Below are 19141 nucleotides of genomic sequence, written 5' to 3'. Positions count from 1 at the left end.
CTTCGTTAAAAGCGTAAAGGATCGGGTTCGGATTTTAACATTTCTGATTGAATATCCTGAAATAAATATGAAACATTTAGATAAGCATTTCTTTGGGTTAAATTAAATATGTGTCGCACAAATCAAACTCCCAACATGCATTTTTAGAAGGGAAACACGACAATGAAAGCGAGAATTGTTTTTAATATACCGAAAATCGTTATTTCTGGAAACTGATTAATTCTAAATAAAAATCAAATAAATTCCAAATGTAAAAGAGAGAGAGAATGCTTGGTATTCAAATGTCCTATCATATCAGGAAAATCGAATGCTACTAACGACATCTGAAGAAATAGCCGATAAAAGGTTTAGATCATTTCTTCGTTCACCTGCACTTTAATTTCAAACACAACAGAACTTGTAGTTTTTGCCGTGAAACTTCATGACTTCTATAAACTTATAAGACTCACCGTAAAACTCTCAAGAAAGTTTCTCTGAGGTCTATACTACATTTGTACCAAATATGGTGTCGATCCGAGGTCTGGTTTGAATTTTACAGAAATATTCTACGTTGTTGTTGATGTGATTTTTTTTTTTAAGAAGGGGGGGGATTAATTATTTATTTTATGCCTCTTTTAAACTAAGAATTGTAACTACTTTCACATCTTTAAGCCTGATTGTGCCCTTTGGGTCAAGGTCAAAGGTCAAGGTCATTTAAAAAAAAAACAACAACAAGGAAATCTTTACTTTCTATGTTTTTACCTGATACTGGAGCTGGATGCATGTCCTTACTTTTCATTTGACCCAATGTCAAAGTCAAAGGTCAAGGTCAAAGTTCAAGGTCATTTGGTGAATTGCTATATTTTACACATATATAAGGAATTATTTCTTATGTTTTTAATGACTTTGACCTTGACCTATATTTCAAGGTCAAAGTCAAATATGCCGACGCAGTTGGTCCCATGTCTCTAGGATACACCGTTTTCAAAAAAAGTTCATTAAGTGTAAGCAGCATAAACTTTCAGGGGCAGTAACTCATACAAGGGACCAAAGAATGCTTTTGCAATGATAGAATGAAGAGTACTACATGAGTCGAAGACACTGATGAAGGCTTGGAATCTCTACGGAGGAGTAGCGATAACAAGGTTTTATTGCAAAAGGGGTGACAACTTTTGAATGGGTCAAGCTTTGGGGACAAGAATGAAATCCTTAAAATAGTTTTAGAAGGACATATTATAGATGCAAAGATATTCAGTATATGTCGAAAGGTTTTCTACAGAATCTGTGACAAAAAAGCTTTTAAAAATCAGCAAAAACTACCATACATGTTTTCAAAGAGAGAGAAGTCATTAGCAACTGAAAAAAAGAGAAAAACAAAGAAAAAAAAATTAACTGCCTCCAGCAGGATTCGAACCCCAGACAGTGGGACAAAGTTTGGATCGGTCATATCTTTGCAATAAATGCACGCATCAAAATATTGAATACATATTTAGAATTCTTTTAAGACACTCTATAAACCCTGTAAATCCTAAAGAAAAATATTGAAAAACAAAAAAGTAGAAAAATTGGACTTTTTGAATTCACTTCCGTTTGCGACCGGAAGTGCCGACGACGAAAAATAAAGGTCGTTCCCCATATTGGAATCTGATGTTCTATCTATTCATTGAGTTTCAATTTCATATCTTAAGCCGTCCTTGAGAAAAATTCTGGACAAAATGCCATTTAAAAAATACAAATTTCCCCATAAATCGCAAACGGAAGAGAATGTTGAAAAAATGAAAAACACGTCTGGAGATATTTACATGATGCATCTTCCCTGAGAAAATCTCTGAAATCTGCTAGCTCACAGCTGAGATATCGCCGTAACTATGAAAAAAAGAATAATAATAATAATAATAATAGAAAACAGACGGAAAACAATAAGGTCTTCCGAAGGAAGTCGGAAGACCTTAATAATAATAATAAGAAACAGTAGAATCACTATAAGGTCTTCCGTGAAGACGGAAGACCTTAATAATAATAAGAAACAGTAGAATCACTATAAGGTCTTCCGTGAAGACGGAAGACCTTAATAAGCTTGAAAAAGAAACATAAGAATAATAGAAGGGTCTTCCGCTGAAGACGGAAGACCCTAATAATAATAGAAAACAGACGGAAAACAATAAGGTCTTCCGAAGGAAGTCGGAAGACCTTAATAATAATAATAATAAGAAGAAGAAACAGAGTAAAAACAATATGTTTCCGAACTTCGTTTGGGGAACATAATAAGAAACAGAGTAAAAACAATATGTTCCCAAACTTCGTTTGGGGAACATAATAATGCACTTTCACTTTATGATCCGAGCACCAGAACCCTTGAATATGAGGCCATGAATTTCACAATTTTGGTACAGGAATCAATGCTTATTACATTCATGCCAACATTTGACTGCTTGATGTCCAGGAGTAAAGAAGAAGATTTTTAAAGATTGCATTAATTTTGATGGTTTAGCCCCTCCCCTCAGGCCCCAGGGGAGCAGGGACGATGAAATTCACGAATATTGTTTCCCTTCATCCAGAGATTCTATATGCCAAATTGGTTAAAATTGGTTCAGCGGTTCCAGAGAAGAAATTGAAAATGTTCAAATGTTAACGCACGACTGACGACGCACGAAGACAGACGAAAACGGATAGCAGTAGGTCACCTAATTGACTCAAGTGACCTAAAAAATACTATTTTGGGGGGCAACTTCCGGTTTTTGCAAAAATAAGTTGTTTTTGTAATGACTTGACTTTGAACACTCTATTTCCTCTCTTAAAAACGTAGGAACATGTATTTATAAATAGATATGATTAAGAAAAATGTAAAAAAGTTTTAGTTTTCATTGCTGGATAATTAGGAGGTATACTGTAAAAATCAAGGAGTTAATGACAGAAGCAAGACACCACTTGATTTTTTGGTGCTTACAGAGAATGCGTGTTAAAACACTTTTAAAGAAGACTGTGACAAAGTACCTGGGTGATCGGGTTCCGAACGATGCCAGTCTGTGTAGCCACTGTTTATATTTTTTTCAGTTGCAATCCAATACCAAACAGAGTGTTCATGATACTGATCTGATCCTCCAAGCCAAAACATGAAACTTGCTGTAAAAACACGTTTTTCTTTCACAAGAAAGATGATGGAACAAAACACTTTACTTAGCAATTATGTAATAGACAAAGAGAATTCACGTGTCTTATTTTATTTCTTCCTCAAGAGAAAATGCGACTGAATTTCTTTTTCATATCATTTTTAGTATGGTTGACATTTCTGCCTTGATATCAGTAAATTGACTACGTGTCGAGTCAAAAAATGATATCCTACTCACCAAATTCATGACGTAGTCTATTTTGTAAGAATTTCTCTTCCCTGTGAGATTCAACGGCGACCAAACCAGCACCAAGACTAACACATGTATGCTTGTAAGATTCAAAATTTTATCAGAATGTTGAATGAACATTTATTATTCTAAAAATGCTTTAATAGATTTTTTTTTTATTTTGTAATTCATTTTTAATCATACTAAGTGCTTAATGATTTAGTGATTAATGGCAAATAACATTTTAGGCATGATGAGTAAGGTAGAGGTTTTAATTGCGAGCTCTTAAAGCAACACCTGAGCGAAGAGGAAATTCGGACTGTGCATATTGATCCAAACGATTTTTTTTCTGCAGTTACTCCTGGACCCACAATGCATATCGCTGCTAACTAAACTATCAACCATACTCAACCTGACACCCAAGCAATCGCAGAAAGCAGTCCCGGGGACTGCTCTCTCAAAATGTGGGACTGCTCTAGATAGCAAACTTAGCAGTATCAGGAATCCCCGGAACTGCTTTGCTCACTCACGCATGTAAAGGGATCTGAGTGACAAGATAGTCTAGTCCTTTGTATACTCCAAATTTGCAGGTTCCCTGTTGTTGTTTGTTAACATTCAACAGAGAGAATGTTAAAATTTAAAAAAAAAAAAAAAGAACTCTAATAAAATTTTATTAGTTTGGACCACAGGCACTTGTTTCGTATACGGGGCACCCCTACTCATTTTTACCACAAGGTACCTAACTCAGTTTCAGACGTTTCGACCAGAGACGTCTGAAAGGATTTATTTGACAAGAAAAAAGTCTCTCAAAGCGAACGATATAATTTTAAAGAAGGTTAATGATTGATATATGAACAAAATACGAGCTTTTTTTTAGGTCTTAAAATCAAGGGCCTGGGCCTTTCCATTTGGGTAAAATAGCGACGTTTGGTTGAAATTGGGAAGAATATCATCTTTAATATTTTTGTTAATAAATTAAAATAAGAGGGTTTTTTTTCATTTGCAAGGTATTTATTGACTTATTTTACATTCAGTCAATCAGTTTTTGGAGCATGCCTTTTAGATTTTTTTTTTTGAACACCATTCCTGATAAACGTTAATGAGTTCAGCCATTTTTTAACCATATTTGTTTGTTTTGATTCTCTTTTAAGAATTTTCTTTTATGAAATTGGGAAAAGCACCTACTTTTTACCATTGGGAATGGGGCCTATTACAGGCCCCCTACGACCCCTTAAAAAGAGTGCCTGAAATTGAGTTAGGTACCTTGTGGTGCCCCGTATACGAAACAAGTGCCTGTGGTATGGACAGTTACTGAAAAAAGTGGAATATTTATGTACATGTGTGAACATGTTAAAGGTCTTCAGTGTCTGAAAATAAATACCATTGCAGTTAAGAATTAATCAGAAAAAATAAAGTTGTTTCTGCAGTAAAAAAAATGGAAGTCAGGAAATGATTTTTTTCCAAATGAATTTTACGTAAATACATTTGTTTGAAAAAATTTAATTAATTAATTAATGCTGTTAAATTATATACTCAAAATTATTATTAAAAGCATTATTCTCCCCTCCCCCCCCCCTTCCAAGAAAAAAAAGAAAGAAAGAAAGAAAAGAAAAAAAAACGTTCAATGCTCTTTTTAATCACCTCAAAATAATAATAATAAAAAATACCCAAGGGTCATATCGCTCACCTGAACAAGTGTTCTGGGGGGTGGTGGGTGGTGGTATTATAATTTGAGCAAACTTGAATGTACACTATCTTCCTAAGGATGCTTTTGAATTAATATGATACATAATGTCTTTGCTGTTCTTCGGATGAACATTTTAAGTAATATATACTTCATATTCCTTTCTAAAATATGATCACCTGTTATTGCTCCTCCATTCCCCTGGGGGTTATGATTTGAAAAAAATTAAATCTACATTACTTGTGGATGCTTTTATATTATTAGGACCAATCATGGCTTTGCTGTTCTTGTGAAGAATTTTAAAGATTTTTCTACCTATTCCTATGTAAAAATCTGATCACCAATTGTGGCCCCTGCCCTACACTAGGGGGTCATGATTTGAACAAACTTGAATCTACGCTACCTGAGGATGCTTCCATATAAATATGACCACTCAATCATGGTTTTGCTGTTCTTGAGAAGAAGATTTTTAAAGATTTTCTAATGTATTCCTATGTAAAATTTGATTCCCCATTGAGGCGCCACCCTACCCCCCGGGGTCATGATTTGAACAAACTTAAATCTACACTACCTGAGGATGTTTCCATATAAATATGATCAATCATGGCTTTGCTGTTCTTGAGAGGAAGATTTTTAAAAGATTTCCTTATGTATTCCTATGTAAAAAATTGGATCCCCATTGTGGTCCCACCCTACCCCCGGAGGACATAATTTGAATAAATTTGATTCTATACTACCTCACAATGATTCCACATAATTGTCATGTTTTCAAGCACAGTGGTTCTTGAGAAGAAAAATCTTAAAATAATGCCATTAATTTTTCACGAAATCATAATTATCTCCTCTTGGAAAAAGGCGTGGCCCTTCATTTGAACAAAGTTGAATTCCCTAAATCCAAGGATACTTTGTGAAAAGCTTGGTTGAAATTTGCCCAGAAAGTCTTGATAAAGTAAATGTCAGTGCTGATAAATGATTGTTTTGTATAGTGTCAACAAATATCAATTAATAAATCCATTTGAGGTGGATTTTTTTTCAAAAATAGCGGTATTTATGCTTAAAAGAAGGGAATTACTGTATAGATCCGCTCCGGAATTCTCATTGGCTGTCTCAAAATAAAAAAAATCGATCAAGGGCAGTACACTTGGAGGAGAAAATCAAGTTGTGATACTGAAACACATGAAAAATAACCGAAATATGGACTATTCTTGATATTTTTGGGTCAATTTGTCTTTTTGGTGTTACGGTAAGAAATCTTAATAAAAGTCTTTTTTAAAAAAAAATCTGTGCGGTAGTGAATCACACTCGCACTTGCACCATTACAGAGACCTTAAGGAGTTGTAACCCACCCCCTTCCCCACCTCAAAAAAAAAACAAGAGGCCCAGGGGCCACATCGCTCACCTGAGCACTATGGCTAGGAAAAAGCAGAAATCACTTTAATCTTGAAAGGTTGAAAAGTTTAAATATAAAAGTGGTTGGGGATGGGGGGTGTCAGGAATTGAACAAATTTGAATCTACATTATCTGAGGATGCTTCCATTTAAATATGACCAATCATGGCTTTGCTGTTCTTGAGTAGAAGATTTTTAAAGATTTAACCTATGTATTCCTATGTAAAACTTTGATCACCCATTGTGGCCCCACCCGACCCACAGGGGTCATGTTTGAACAAACTTGAATGTACACTATCTAAGAATGCTTCCATATAAATATGACCAATCATGGCTTTGCTATTCTTAACAAATAGTTTTTTTTAAAGATTTTTACTATGTGTTCCAATGTAAAACTTTGATGGCCCATTGTGGCCCCACCCGACTCCCGGGGGTCATGATTCGAGCACATTTGTATGTACACTATCTGAGGATGCTACCATATAAATATGACCAATCATGGCTTTGCTATTCTTAATAAATTGTTTTTTTTTTTTTTAGAATTTTTACTATGTGTTCCTATGTAAAACTTTGATCGCCCATTGTGGCCCCACCCGACCCCCGGGGGTCATGAGTTGAATAAATTTGAATGTACACTACCTGAGGATGCTTCCATGTAAATATGAGCAATCATGGCTTTGCTGTTCTTGAGAAGAAGATTTTTAAAGATTTTTCATATATATTCCTATGTAAAACTTTGATCGCCCATTGTGGTCCCACCCTACCCCCGGGGGTCATGAGTTGAACAAATTTGAATCTACACTACCTGAGGATGCTACCATATGAATATGACCAATGATGGCTTTGTTGTTCTTGAGAAGAAGATTTTTAAAGATTTTTCCTATATATTCCTATGCAAAACTTTGATCGCCCATTGTGGCCCCACCCGACCCCCGGGGGTCATGATTTGAACAAATTTGAATCTACACAACCTGAGGATGCTTCCATGTAAATATGACCAATCATGGCTTTGCTGTTCTTGAGAAGAAGATTTTTAAAGATTTTTCCTATATATTCCTATGCAAAACTTTGATCGCCCATTGTGGCCCCACCCTACCACCGGGGGTCATGATTTGAACAAACTTGAATCTACACTACCTGAGGATGCTTCCAAGTAAATATGACCAATCATGGCTTTGCTGTTCTTGAGAAGAAGATTTTTGAAGATTTTTCCTATATATTCCTATGTAAAACTTTGATCACCCATTGTGGCCCCACCCGACCCCCGGGGGTCATGATTTGAACAAACTTGAATGTACACTATCTGAGGATGCTACCATATAAATATGACCAAGTATGGCTTTGCTGTTCTTGAGAAGAAGATTTTTAAAGATTTTTCCTGTATATTTCCTATGTAAAACTTTGATCGCCCATTGTGGCCCCACCCTACCCCCGGGGGTCATGATTTGAACAAACTTGAATCTACACTACCTGAGGATGCTTCCACATAAGTTTCATGTTTTCAAGCACAGTGGTTCTTGAGAAGAAGATTTTTTAATGATGCCATTAATTTTTCACGAATTCTTAATTATCTCCCCTTGGAAGAGGGCGTGGCCCTTCATTTGAACAAACTTGAATCCCCTTTACCCAAGGATACTTTGTGGCAAGTTTGATTGAAATTGGCCCAGTGGTTCTTGAGAAGAAGTCGAAAATGTGAAAAGTTTACAGACGGACAGACGGACAGACAGACGGACAGACGGACTACAGACAAAATGTGATCAGAAAAGCTCACTTGAGCCTTCGGCTCAGGTGAGCTAAAAAAAGAAAAAGTGGAGAGGGCTATATTATTGCAGCTTCACTTCACCTAAAGCAGTCATCGCTTCTATATGAGAGAAAAATTCTCGAATGGGAAGTTAAAAGCATACATCAATCTTTAGCGAGTGTCTAAATATGGTTTGGGTTCTTGAAAATACATGCAAAGCCTGTATAAAATTAATATAAGAACAAGATACCAAGGCCTGATTCCAGGGTAGAGTGTTCTTTGAGAACATGTAGCAAGAGTTCCCATGGCGATGCCAGCCAGGCGGACATCTGGAAGAAGAACCTGCAATGATCAAATTTTTCGTTTACTTACCAAATTACATAACATGTGTTTCCACAAAATTTTAAGTTTTAGCTTAATCGCTTTAGAAACACAGACCAGGCTTAGCTACAGATCTGCAGCTAACCAAGGCTGTTCATTCTCTCTTCGTATACATAATTAAGAAATGAAAGTGATTGATTTACTAAACCAATCTACAGGTATTGGAACATAACTTGGTGTCAGACATTTTCTTTCACTCTCTCAGTAGTACATGTAAACACGTAATTTAGAAATACTGAAACTAAACATAAAATTGACACCTATGATGATAAATGTTACCATTACTATAGATTTCCAAAGAAAGCATCAATATAAAAGATTTTTTTCGAAAACTATACAAGGAATTGAAAAGTGTGTAGCATATATATATATATATATATATATATATATATATATAGACTCTCTGCATTCGTCGGAGATTATTTAAAACATGGACTACATCGATGTTTTTGTATATTCTGATGACATTAATTCACACAAACTTGCTAAAAGAAGGTGTGGCAATTCTATAATAATTTTCCCTAAAGGCGTTGCAGATAACACGATCTATGAAGTATTTAAAGTACGTGTAACAGAAAAAGATGTTACATACATAAACCCACCTCTCTCTCTCCCTCTCTCTCATATTTATTATTTATCAGTAAATTTTTTAATTAAATGAGTATCACCATTGTTCTGAAAAAGCTCCTCCTCAAATCAAAATGATTTGATATGAATATTAAGAACCAGAAATTTTCTTCAAAACTGTTATTTCCAATTTTGGTCCAAAAAGACATATTTGAAAATCAAGATGCTCAAGGGCCTTAACGGTCACCTGACTCTAATACACACAGCAAGTTAAGGCTACAAAAACGAGGGGAGAAAATTTTAACGGGAATCTTAACTATGACATCATTAATAACCAATTCTTTGAAAAAACAACAAAATGAAATGATTTGCGATTTTAAACTGTTGGAAAGCATCAAATCTTACTATATATGCTATTTATCATTAGTTAAATCCCACATAGAAAGGTATAAATAAATCACTGATCGCATTGCACTTATCTATGTGATGTCATTCCGTAGAACAACATGCAGTTTGTATGCAGTGAGAGGCGGATCAAGTTATATTTTCAGAACGAAAAGTGTATATATGTATGCTTATAATTAAATAAAATATTATTTGCAGACATTTAAGAAGCAATTAACTTGGATGGAATATCTTTTTAATGATTTAATTTATATATTTTCCGTTTTCCTAGTTAACTAATAATGCTTTATTTTTGTATGCAGGTACATTGGAAGGTTATGTAAAGGTTTTAATAAATGGATAAAAATGATAAATCAATAGCATACCCTCAATGGATCACAGTAAATTTTTACACATAAACGCAGGAAATATTTAGCTATACTGTTTGAAAAATGCTGCTATCCTGCTGAGATCTTGAGAATGTATTACTTCTATATTGAATGCAGTTGACCAGGAAAAAAATTAACTTGGTTATGCCCTTGCACTACCGGTATTGAAAATTATAGATGACCTGAATTCTGCAAGTATATGTGCCACAATAATGTGACTGCCAAATCAAGTGACAAGTCTGAACAGAAAATGTAATTGTCCTCAATATGTAGTCAATAACTCTAATTAGTCGCCTACGCGGCGTAGTGGTTAGAGAGTTTACTCTAGAGTCGCCGAGTAAGGAGTTGATCCTTACGTCGCAGGTTCTAATCACACTGTGGGACGTGGAGAACGGTCCTTCGGATGAGACCTATTAACCGTGTCGCAGAAGGTGCTAGCACGAAAAATTTCCTAACTGCTCAATGGCCCGAAGTGCCGAGTATAGGTTAAAATACAGAGTCACACAAATACACATAGATACATACAAAGAAATAGAGTCATATCTCTGATCCTTCGACGTTTTTGGCTCCAGTCTTTGGCACCTTTTTTCCAGCTCTTCCAAGTCTTTTTTATTTAAATATTTTGGATTTCCAACATTTCGGCTTGAGCATCACTGAAGAGACATAAATTGTCGAAATGCGCATCTGGTGCATCAAAATTGGTAACGTATAAGATTTACATTATGATCCCTGTGTCGAGGCCTCTGCTGGTGGACTGTAAGTGATCGATGGTCTCTACAGCCCAGTAACCTAGTACTTCGGTATTAGCTTGAAAATACGAATATATATGTAATTGCTGTGGTAAAATTTAAAAATTTATTTCAAAATTAATGATTATCTCCTTCATGCAAAGTTCTGATCCTTCGACGTATTTGGAACCTTTTCTCAGCTCTTCAAAGTCTTTTTTTCAAAATATTTTGGATTTCCAACGTCTCGGTCTGAGCATCACTGAAGAGACATAATTTGTCGATATGCGCATCTGGTGCATCAAAATTGGTACCGGATATATTTACTTCATATCTTTAGACCATTAAACATTTGTTAAAGCACAGAAAATAGTTGTGTAGAATGAAAAGATCTTTCATTTGATATTAAGGAAAATTGGCTAGTCCCTCCAATTAGGGACCCAGAGGAACCAAGATTCTTTAATCCATAACTTTTTAAGAATCAATATATTGTTATAGTTTACTGAAGCAAAAATGTTTCTCTAAACAATCTACAATCATATATTTAGTTTAAAATTTTGACCAGATTTTACGAATTTAAGTGCGACAAAGGGCCAGTATGCTAAATCTTATAAAAGGGAAATATTTTGAGAAGCAACATTGAACTAAAGATGCCCAGAAAAATGTACCAACGATAGGCAACCTTTAAATTTTTGGAAAATGGCCCAATTAAGGGCTTGAAGGGCTGGCCCCTAAATATTTCTTTTCTATATCTCACGAAAGAAAATTTTTAAATAATTTTTGAATAAATACTTACATAGTGTTCAAAATTAGAAGAGCTTTCATTTGATATCAAGAAAAAAGGACTGTCCCTTCAAATTGAGGGCCTAGAGGGGCCAAATGTCCTTAATCTCTATCTTTTTAATGGTCAATATAATGTTAGACATTATTAAAGCAATAATGTCGATTTTTAGGTCACCTCACTCAGGTGACCTATTGCTATCTGTTTTCGTCCGTTGGCATCCGTCGTCCGTTAATATTTGAACATTTTCAGCTTCTTCTATGGAACTGTTGAACTAATTTCAATTATATCAAAGCATCTATGAGTAAAGGGAAACAAAAATTGTGAATTTCATGGTCCCTGCCCCATTGGGACCTGAGGGGTGCGGCTAAAACCACCAAAATTAATACATTTTTTTTTTTTAAATCGTCTTTTTTACTCCTGGACAGCAAGCAAACTTGGCATGATCGTAATAAGCATTAAGCCCTTTACCTAAATTATGAAAATCATAGCTCTAGGGTCATGGGTTCTGGAGGCTCTAATGATCATATAGTGAAAATGCATAAATTCTTTAAAAAAAAAAAAAAACTTCTATTCTCCTCCTGTATATAAAGCAGATAAACTAGGTGAATTGTTATGATGATCAAAAGTGCCTCTTCCAAAATTGTGAAAGTTGTGGCCCCAGGGTCAGTGGTTATGCTGTAAGGGGGGGGGGGGCTCTATTGATTATATAGTGAAAGTGCATTAATTCTTTGAAAATATTCTCTGCTCCTGTCTATTAAACAAAGTACATAGTTACGATGAGCAAAGGTTTCTCTTGCAGAATTTTGAGATTCATGGCCCCTGTTTCGGGGGCACTGGTGGTAAGGCGAGGCTCTACTTACTATACAGTGAAAATGCATTAATTATTTGAAAATCTTATCAGCTCCTGGGTACTTAACAGATAAATTAAGTGCATGGTTATGATGATCAAGAGTTCCTCTTCCAAATTGTGAAATTTGTAGCTCCATGGTCAAGGGTTCAGGTGGTAGCGCGAGGCTATATAGATCATATAGTAAAGGTGCATTATTTTTTAGAAAATCTTCTATGCTCCTTGGTATTAAGCAAACAAACTAAGGGCATAGTTATAATGAGCAAGAATGCCTCTTCCAAAATAGTGATTTCATGGCCCCTGGGTCAAGGGTCTTGTTTTAGGACGGGGCTCTTTTGATTATGCATTAATTCTTTGCCAATTTTCATTTCTGCTCCTGGGTATAAACAAATTAAGTGTATGGTCATGATACGAAAAGGTGCCTCTTTCCAAATTGTGAAATTTGTGTCCCCAGGGCCAATGGTTCTAGAGTTAGGGCGAGGCTCTAATAATCATAAAGTGAAAATGCATAAATTCTTTAAAAGCCGTCTTCTTTCCCTCTCTATATTTATTTCTCAGAATTGTATCCATTTTTAAAAGTAATATTGAACGAAAGATCATGTTAAATGAATCGTCAGAGTGAAATGTAAAGGGGAAAAAAATTATATTATTATCTATTAAGGAATATTTCAATCAAAATCACATCTCATGTTATCGAAAAATTGGAGGGGGAACTACTCGTTGCTCGCAACGAGATCTCATTAAGTTAAGGTCTTTCGTCTTCAGGGAAGATCTTATAGTGTTTCTACTGTTTTTCTTCGTCTTATTATTATTATTTAGACAAATTTTGTGCACGCGATATTTGGAGAACTTTATAGTGGTTTTCCGTCAAACTCTCAGTGAAAATGCGCTATAATAGGTCATTGTTACATTTGAAAGAAATTTGGAAATATTCACTTCCGGTTCCAAGTTATTTACAGTTTTCTGATTTTGAAATGAAGTACTTAAGAATGGCTAAAGATCTTAAGAATGGCTAAATATTTGAATTGGAGACTTGTTGGAGATGACATAACATGACCTCTAAATGTGAGGACCGGAATCACCTTTTCGTGCGCCGTCAGGACTTCTGGTCGCTACTGGAAGCGAATTTAATGGTCGGATTTTTCAACCCTTTCGTTTTAAAATATTTCTCTTTGATATATTTGTAGGGTTAATAGAGACTCAATTTGTTTTAAAAATACAAATATCCAAACTCTAGATATTCGTCATTTTCCAATTTGAAGTGATTGTCTTATTAGAGTTATGGTAACTGTGTTGGATTTTCACGCGGGCAAACCGGCCTCAATCTCCAGAAAGTCAGAGTTTTTTTCAGCTGAAATATAAGGTTCTATTCTTGAAATGATATATGGTATTTTTTTTTCCCTTTGAGTTATGTGATTTCACAATTTATGTTTTAGTATATTTCATGTATGAACAAGCATTCTGAGAGTATTGCATTAGCAATACTAGTCCCCTACCGGCAAGTGTAATCTGGTTCCCGTTAAGAATTGAAAATGCCATAATTCCGTCAAACATTAATGAGGCTGGACGAAATGCAAACTTGATCTATAACTAATCAAGGTAAAGCCACATACCAAAAATCAGCTCAATATCTGAAAGCGTTAAAAAGAAAATTGCGGAAAACCCGTAAAAATTGAAAAGGCTGTAATTCCGTCAAAAATCAATGAAGCGGAACGAAATGCAAACTTGATCTGTAACTCATCAAGATACACTCACATACCAAAAATCAGCTCAATATCTGCAAGCGTTTAGGAAAAAAATGCGGAAAACCAAGTGGGACAGACTGACAGACAGACAGAGGGACAGACAGACAGACGGACAGACAGACAGACAGACGGACAGACAGACGGACGGACAGACTCCGAGGAAACCTATAGTCCCCTCCGGTTTCACCGGTAGGGGACTAATAAGTTAAAAGGATTGGACAAGGTAATACATATCCATTTGTAATAAGGAATAAGGAGAAAGGACGGAAGACTTTCTTCTTGCCATGGCAACAAGGTTTCTAGGTTTTTTTTTTTTTTTTTTTTTTTCATAGTACAGGCGATATCTCAGCTGTGCGAGTTCAATTTGAAAGATTTTTTTTTTTCAGGAAAGATGCATCATGATATCTCTAGGGATGCCATTCACTTTTTTAAAATTTACTTCCGTTCGCGTTTTTTGGACAAAATGATTACATCTTTGTCCTCCAAAATGATAAAATTTGTTGAAATTATTCGGCATTTTTAGAAAAGAAAATTTAAATATTCAGAAATTTACGATCGGCACACGATGACAGAGAAGAACAGATTTCAAAAGGGCACACGAATGTATGACTTCGCTTTACGCAGGTACACACTAAAAGTGCATGGTTGTGCTGTGAATCTGTTATACGAAAGTCATTGTAAGGCAACTTGCCTCAATTTTGTCGTTTTGTAAAGAACGATTAAATTTCTCACCTCTACAATGTCTCGAATGACTGAAATTGAACATCATCGCCACAGTCAAAAGGAAGATCAAACTCCGGGCAGAAGTCATTTTGTTCCTGGATGTACTATTGACAAAGCTAAAAAAAGTGATAGGATATTTGATCAAGAATAATTTTATTATCAATAAAAAACAATATAATACTGTAAACTTAAATGTGAACAGAATGTGCTTATAAATATTATCATCTATTATCATAAAAAATAGTATTTCCTCTAATATTTATATACAAACCTTTTTACTTAATTGAGAAAAACAATTAGGTGGAATTTTATTATTATTTCTATATATTTTTATCTAACAGTATATGAGTTAAAGTGTAAATTAGCCATTTAACTTTTATACACAATTACGCAAATCGGTCAACATTTTTTGACTCCTCATGTACAACATAAGCCGAGAAAACTGTGTAAATCTGTTTGTTAAACAAATGTGACCCCAAAAATAGGCTGGGTAGTGATGTGGAGAACAGTTCCTGAACATAGAATTCGTTAAAAAATCCATAAGTATGAGAAATACAACTCATAAATTCTATTTCATGCGGATATAACTATTTCAGGTTAAGTTTCATATTTTAACCATGTATTAAATATAAGATTGTAAACTCCCACATTATGCCTCATTTCAATTGTAGCCCATGATGAGCCTCTATTTGAGGTATGGGAACTACATGTAGCAGCATTCTATCCACAGATTTTGTCAAACAATACGGGAAGTTCTTACCTCACGTACGCTCAGAAATGCTTTTCTTTTCACTTCTTCCCAATTACAGCTTAGTCATGATTATTTATATAAATGAACAAGAATCCTCAGGTAGTAAAGATTCAAATTTGTCCAAGTCACAACACTTGGGTAGGGTTTGGCAACAACTGGGAATCAAATTTTTACATGAAATTTTTTTGATTAAAAAAGCTTTCAAAATAATACTTAATAGAGCAAGAGGTTCATATTTAGTCATCTTGCCGGTGGAGGGCTACAAATTTTGACTTATACTCGGCACTCAGGGCCATTGAGCAGTGAGGGATCTTTTTCGTACCAGCACCTACTGCGACACGGGACCTCGGTTTATACGGTCTCATCCGAAGGACCGGTCTTCACGTCCCGCAGTGGGATTCGAACTCGCGACGTAAGGATCAACTTCTTACTCCGCGACTCTAGAGCAGACGCTCTAACCTTTGTGCCACGAGGGCGGCTGGTGTTGATGTAAAATTAGGTATAAAATTTTACAATATGCATTTTTTGAAGCATTTTTAAAACTTTCTTCATAACTGCAGGACCAAGTAAGTCATATTGATCTTGAAGCATCCCCATGTTATGTGGATCAATTTCGGTTATGTCATATTCCCTGAAGGCTAGGATGGGGCCACCAAAAAGGGTAATATTTTTTTATGGAAATGAAGTGGGGAACAAGCTTTTCAAATTCTTCCGACTAACAGCAGGACCAAAGTAACTCATCTTAGCATTATGTCTGCATTGTGACCAAATTGGCTTCTTGCAATCATCTGATTATAATTTCTGTAGAATACCCGACCCTATCCCCTAGTCATACTTTCATTATACTAGCATTGTAAATCCTTTCAATTTTAATATTTTTAGGTGTTATCTTTGATAATACACTTTCTTTTATGTCGCATATTAAAATGCTGAAAGAAAAATGTGCAAAAGCACTAGATGTAATTAAAGTTAAGGCAATTTCAAAATGTGGGGGGGGGGGGGGAATAAAAATACTTTTCATAATAATAAACTAAAGCTCTCTTGTAATATCAAAATTAGACTATGGCTGCATTGTGTATGGATCAGCAAGGACTTTTATAAAAAACCTGATGCAATCTACTACCATCAAGGCCTTCGACTTTGTTTAGGAGCTTTTCGTACTTCTCTAGACAGCTTACATGTCGAGGCAAATGAGCCACCTCTTGACTTAAGATGGATAAAACTACCCTTATATACAATATATTCTAAAATCAAAAGCAAATACTGAATACCCTGCATACGGATGCGTTTTTTTCCGCAATATGATGATTTGAATCATGTATAAAATTTATTGGACTATGATCTAGAAACATAATGGAGATTCTGAAATACCTTTAGATATAAAACCCACAATCTATTTTGAAATACCACCATGGAAATTAATTAAACGAAGTGTAGATACATCTTTAACTGAATTTAAGAAACCAGAGAGAAATTCTCTTGTTTTTAAACAGAAATCAGCCGAAATAAGACATTCTAAGAATTCTCAAGTCGATCTTATAAAGATGATTCAAAGACAAAAAGAAAGTGGCAGCAGCTGCATTGGTTAACAAACGTGTTTTTTTTTCTACATGCCTTCCTGACGGAGCTCCTATTTTTTACAGCAGAAGCAAAAGCCATGTATTTGAATATACTAAATCTTCTACTGACCACATTTTTACAATATTTTTGGACTCGCTCTCTTGCTTAATTACAATCGATAAAAAATATGAACATTGAACCATACATTTTATATATATTAATTCAGTATTATCATTTTACTCCACAAGGTAAACTATAGAAGACTTTTGTTGGACTTAAAGTCACATTGGCATCCCTGGAAACATTAAAGATGATAGTGTTGCAAAAATGGCGCTTAAGTATGACGTTACTTTTTCTTTCAAAATTTCATAAACTGATCTGACATATTTTGTTAAACTTTATGTAAATTCACTCTGGCAAATTTATTGGTTATTTTGTGATACAAGTAAACCTTATGCTAAGAAAACAAAGTTAACAAATCAATTTACTTCGGTTTGAAACGTCAGGACGAAGTGATTATTTCACGAATACGTATTGGTCATTCAAAAATAATATATGAATATTTATTTACTCGAGAATTGAAGCCAGAATGTACATCTTGTAAATGTCTGTTAACTTTCAATCATAATCTTTTAGAATGTACCGATTTTTTTCCTGTTTGAAGTAGATTTTTAAATGATGTGCGAACGATGCATTAGCTTTTTAAAAATGTGAATGTTTATAATTTTAGAATTTTTACATGAAACTGATTGTTACAGTAAAATCTAGAATAGTATAACTAAGTAATTTTGTCTATATTTTAACTGATTACATATATGTAACTTTTGAGTCCGTCGGTTGGGACGTTAAATGGTGCCCCGTGTCAAGGATAACAACCCCATTTGGCACGAAAAAGATCGTTTCTCTGGTTTTCGAGAAAGTATGCTCACTGGGGCCGCCAGAGAAACCAAAATCTTCCAAAACGGTCATATGCACTCAATTTGTTTGCCAAAATATGGCTGAAAAATTGCCGACTCGGAGTTAAAAAATAATAATTGAACAATAAATCATATCAGTTTTGAATTATCATCTAGAAAGTTTCTCATGTGCCTTAAATTTTCAGATAAATACCTGATTTTCAATTTCTCTTTTCAGCCAAAGTTTAATTTGAAGTAGGGTTGTTCATCTGAATTGTTTTTATGACAAAGATTGGACTTGCAAAGATGTTAAAAGGAAATTTATCAAAAATGCAAAAACTGAGATTTTTTTTTTATTTTTGAAAGAAATGGCCAGGCAGAACTTTCAAAGCTTTTCAATATTCCTGGACACAATATAAAATAAATATGCTTACAAGTATTTACATGTACATAAGTCTTTAATCAATATTTTGATAAAGGGAATTAACGCCGAAATTTTAAATGTTTGTAATATTTGTCTGATTATAGATAAAAAAAAAAAAAAACAAACAAAAAAAAAAAAAAAAAAAAAAAAAAAAAACTAATGACTAAACAAGGAATGGTATTTTATTTTAAAATGAGTTTTTATATAATTTTAATTTTACTTTCATTAAGGAGCTTAATAACGAAATGATTTGACACCATTCATGCATGAATCCATTTCATATTAAAACAAGATCTAAATTACCTTACCTTATCATGAACACCCCAGCAGTTTGTTTGACGCTCGTGGATTTTACTTATATGGAAATATATCTTATTGGGAATCGAAAACACATGCGGTTTGATAGATATGTGAATACGAACAATTGAAACGAGTTTAAATTGTAACGTGGGCCGTTACAGATGTTCCCCAACGCTCCTCAACTCCCTTTGGGTGCCTTATTCCATGTACGATCCATTATATTAAGTAAACTTGTCTTTTCACTAACAGCACGTGCATGTGAATGCATACTATGTTATTTTGTCTACACTATTTGTACGTCTTTATATTCAACATGTAACTATCAAAGTATTTTATCAAAAAGTATAAAAATTATGGCTATACTAAGTGTATTGGTCCTTTTATAACATAACAACAAAGCTCTATGATAAACGTGATGGCTTCAACTTTTCAATAGTCAACTTCCCTTACTTATGTAGCAAACCCTTATCACCTGCATATGGGTTTTATATCTCTCACTTAATTCGATACCCAAAAGCATGCTCTACGTTTTAAT

The 19141-nt window shown here is 34.5% G+C and overlaps 1 protein-coding gene across 1 annotated transcript; it reads right to left on the bottom strand.

Moving 5' to 3' along the window:
• Nucleotides 1-2938: 2938 nt before the first annotated feature.
• LOC133176138 (ladderlectin-like) lies at nucleotides 2939-18674 on the bottom strand. The gene is made up of 5 exons (XM_061311298.1): nucleotides 18615-18674; nucleotides 14685-14791; nucleotides 8381-8472; nucleotides 3327-3417; nucleotides 2939-3102 (listed from the first exon to the last, which is right to left on the bottom strand). Exons 1-5 carry the CDS (start codon nucleotides 18620-18622, stop codon nucleotides 2939-2941), a joined length of 462 nt encoding a protein of 153 aa, XP_061167282.1. The 5' UTR covers nucleotides 18623-18674.
• Between the last annotated feature and the right edge of the window lie 467 nt (nucleotides 18675-19141).

Source organism: Saccostrea echinata, unplaced genomic scaffold (assembly GCF_033153115.1).
Source record: "Saccostrea echinata isolate AGI-Se365-2 ecotype Australia unplaced genomic scaffold, CSIRO_AGI_Sech_v1 ptg000066l, whole genome shotgun sequence".
Taxonomy (NCBI): Eukaryota; Metazoa; Mollusca; class Bivalvia; order Ostreida; family Ostreidae; genus Saccostrea; species Saccostrea echinata.
This window is presented reverse-complemented; position numbering and strand designations above follow the sequence as displayed.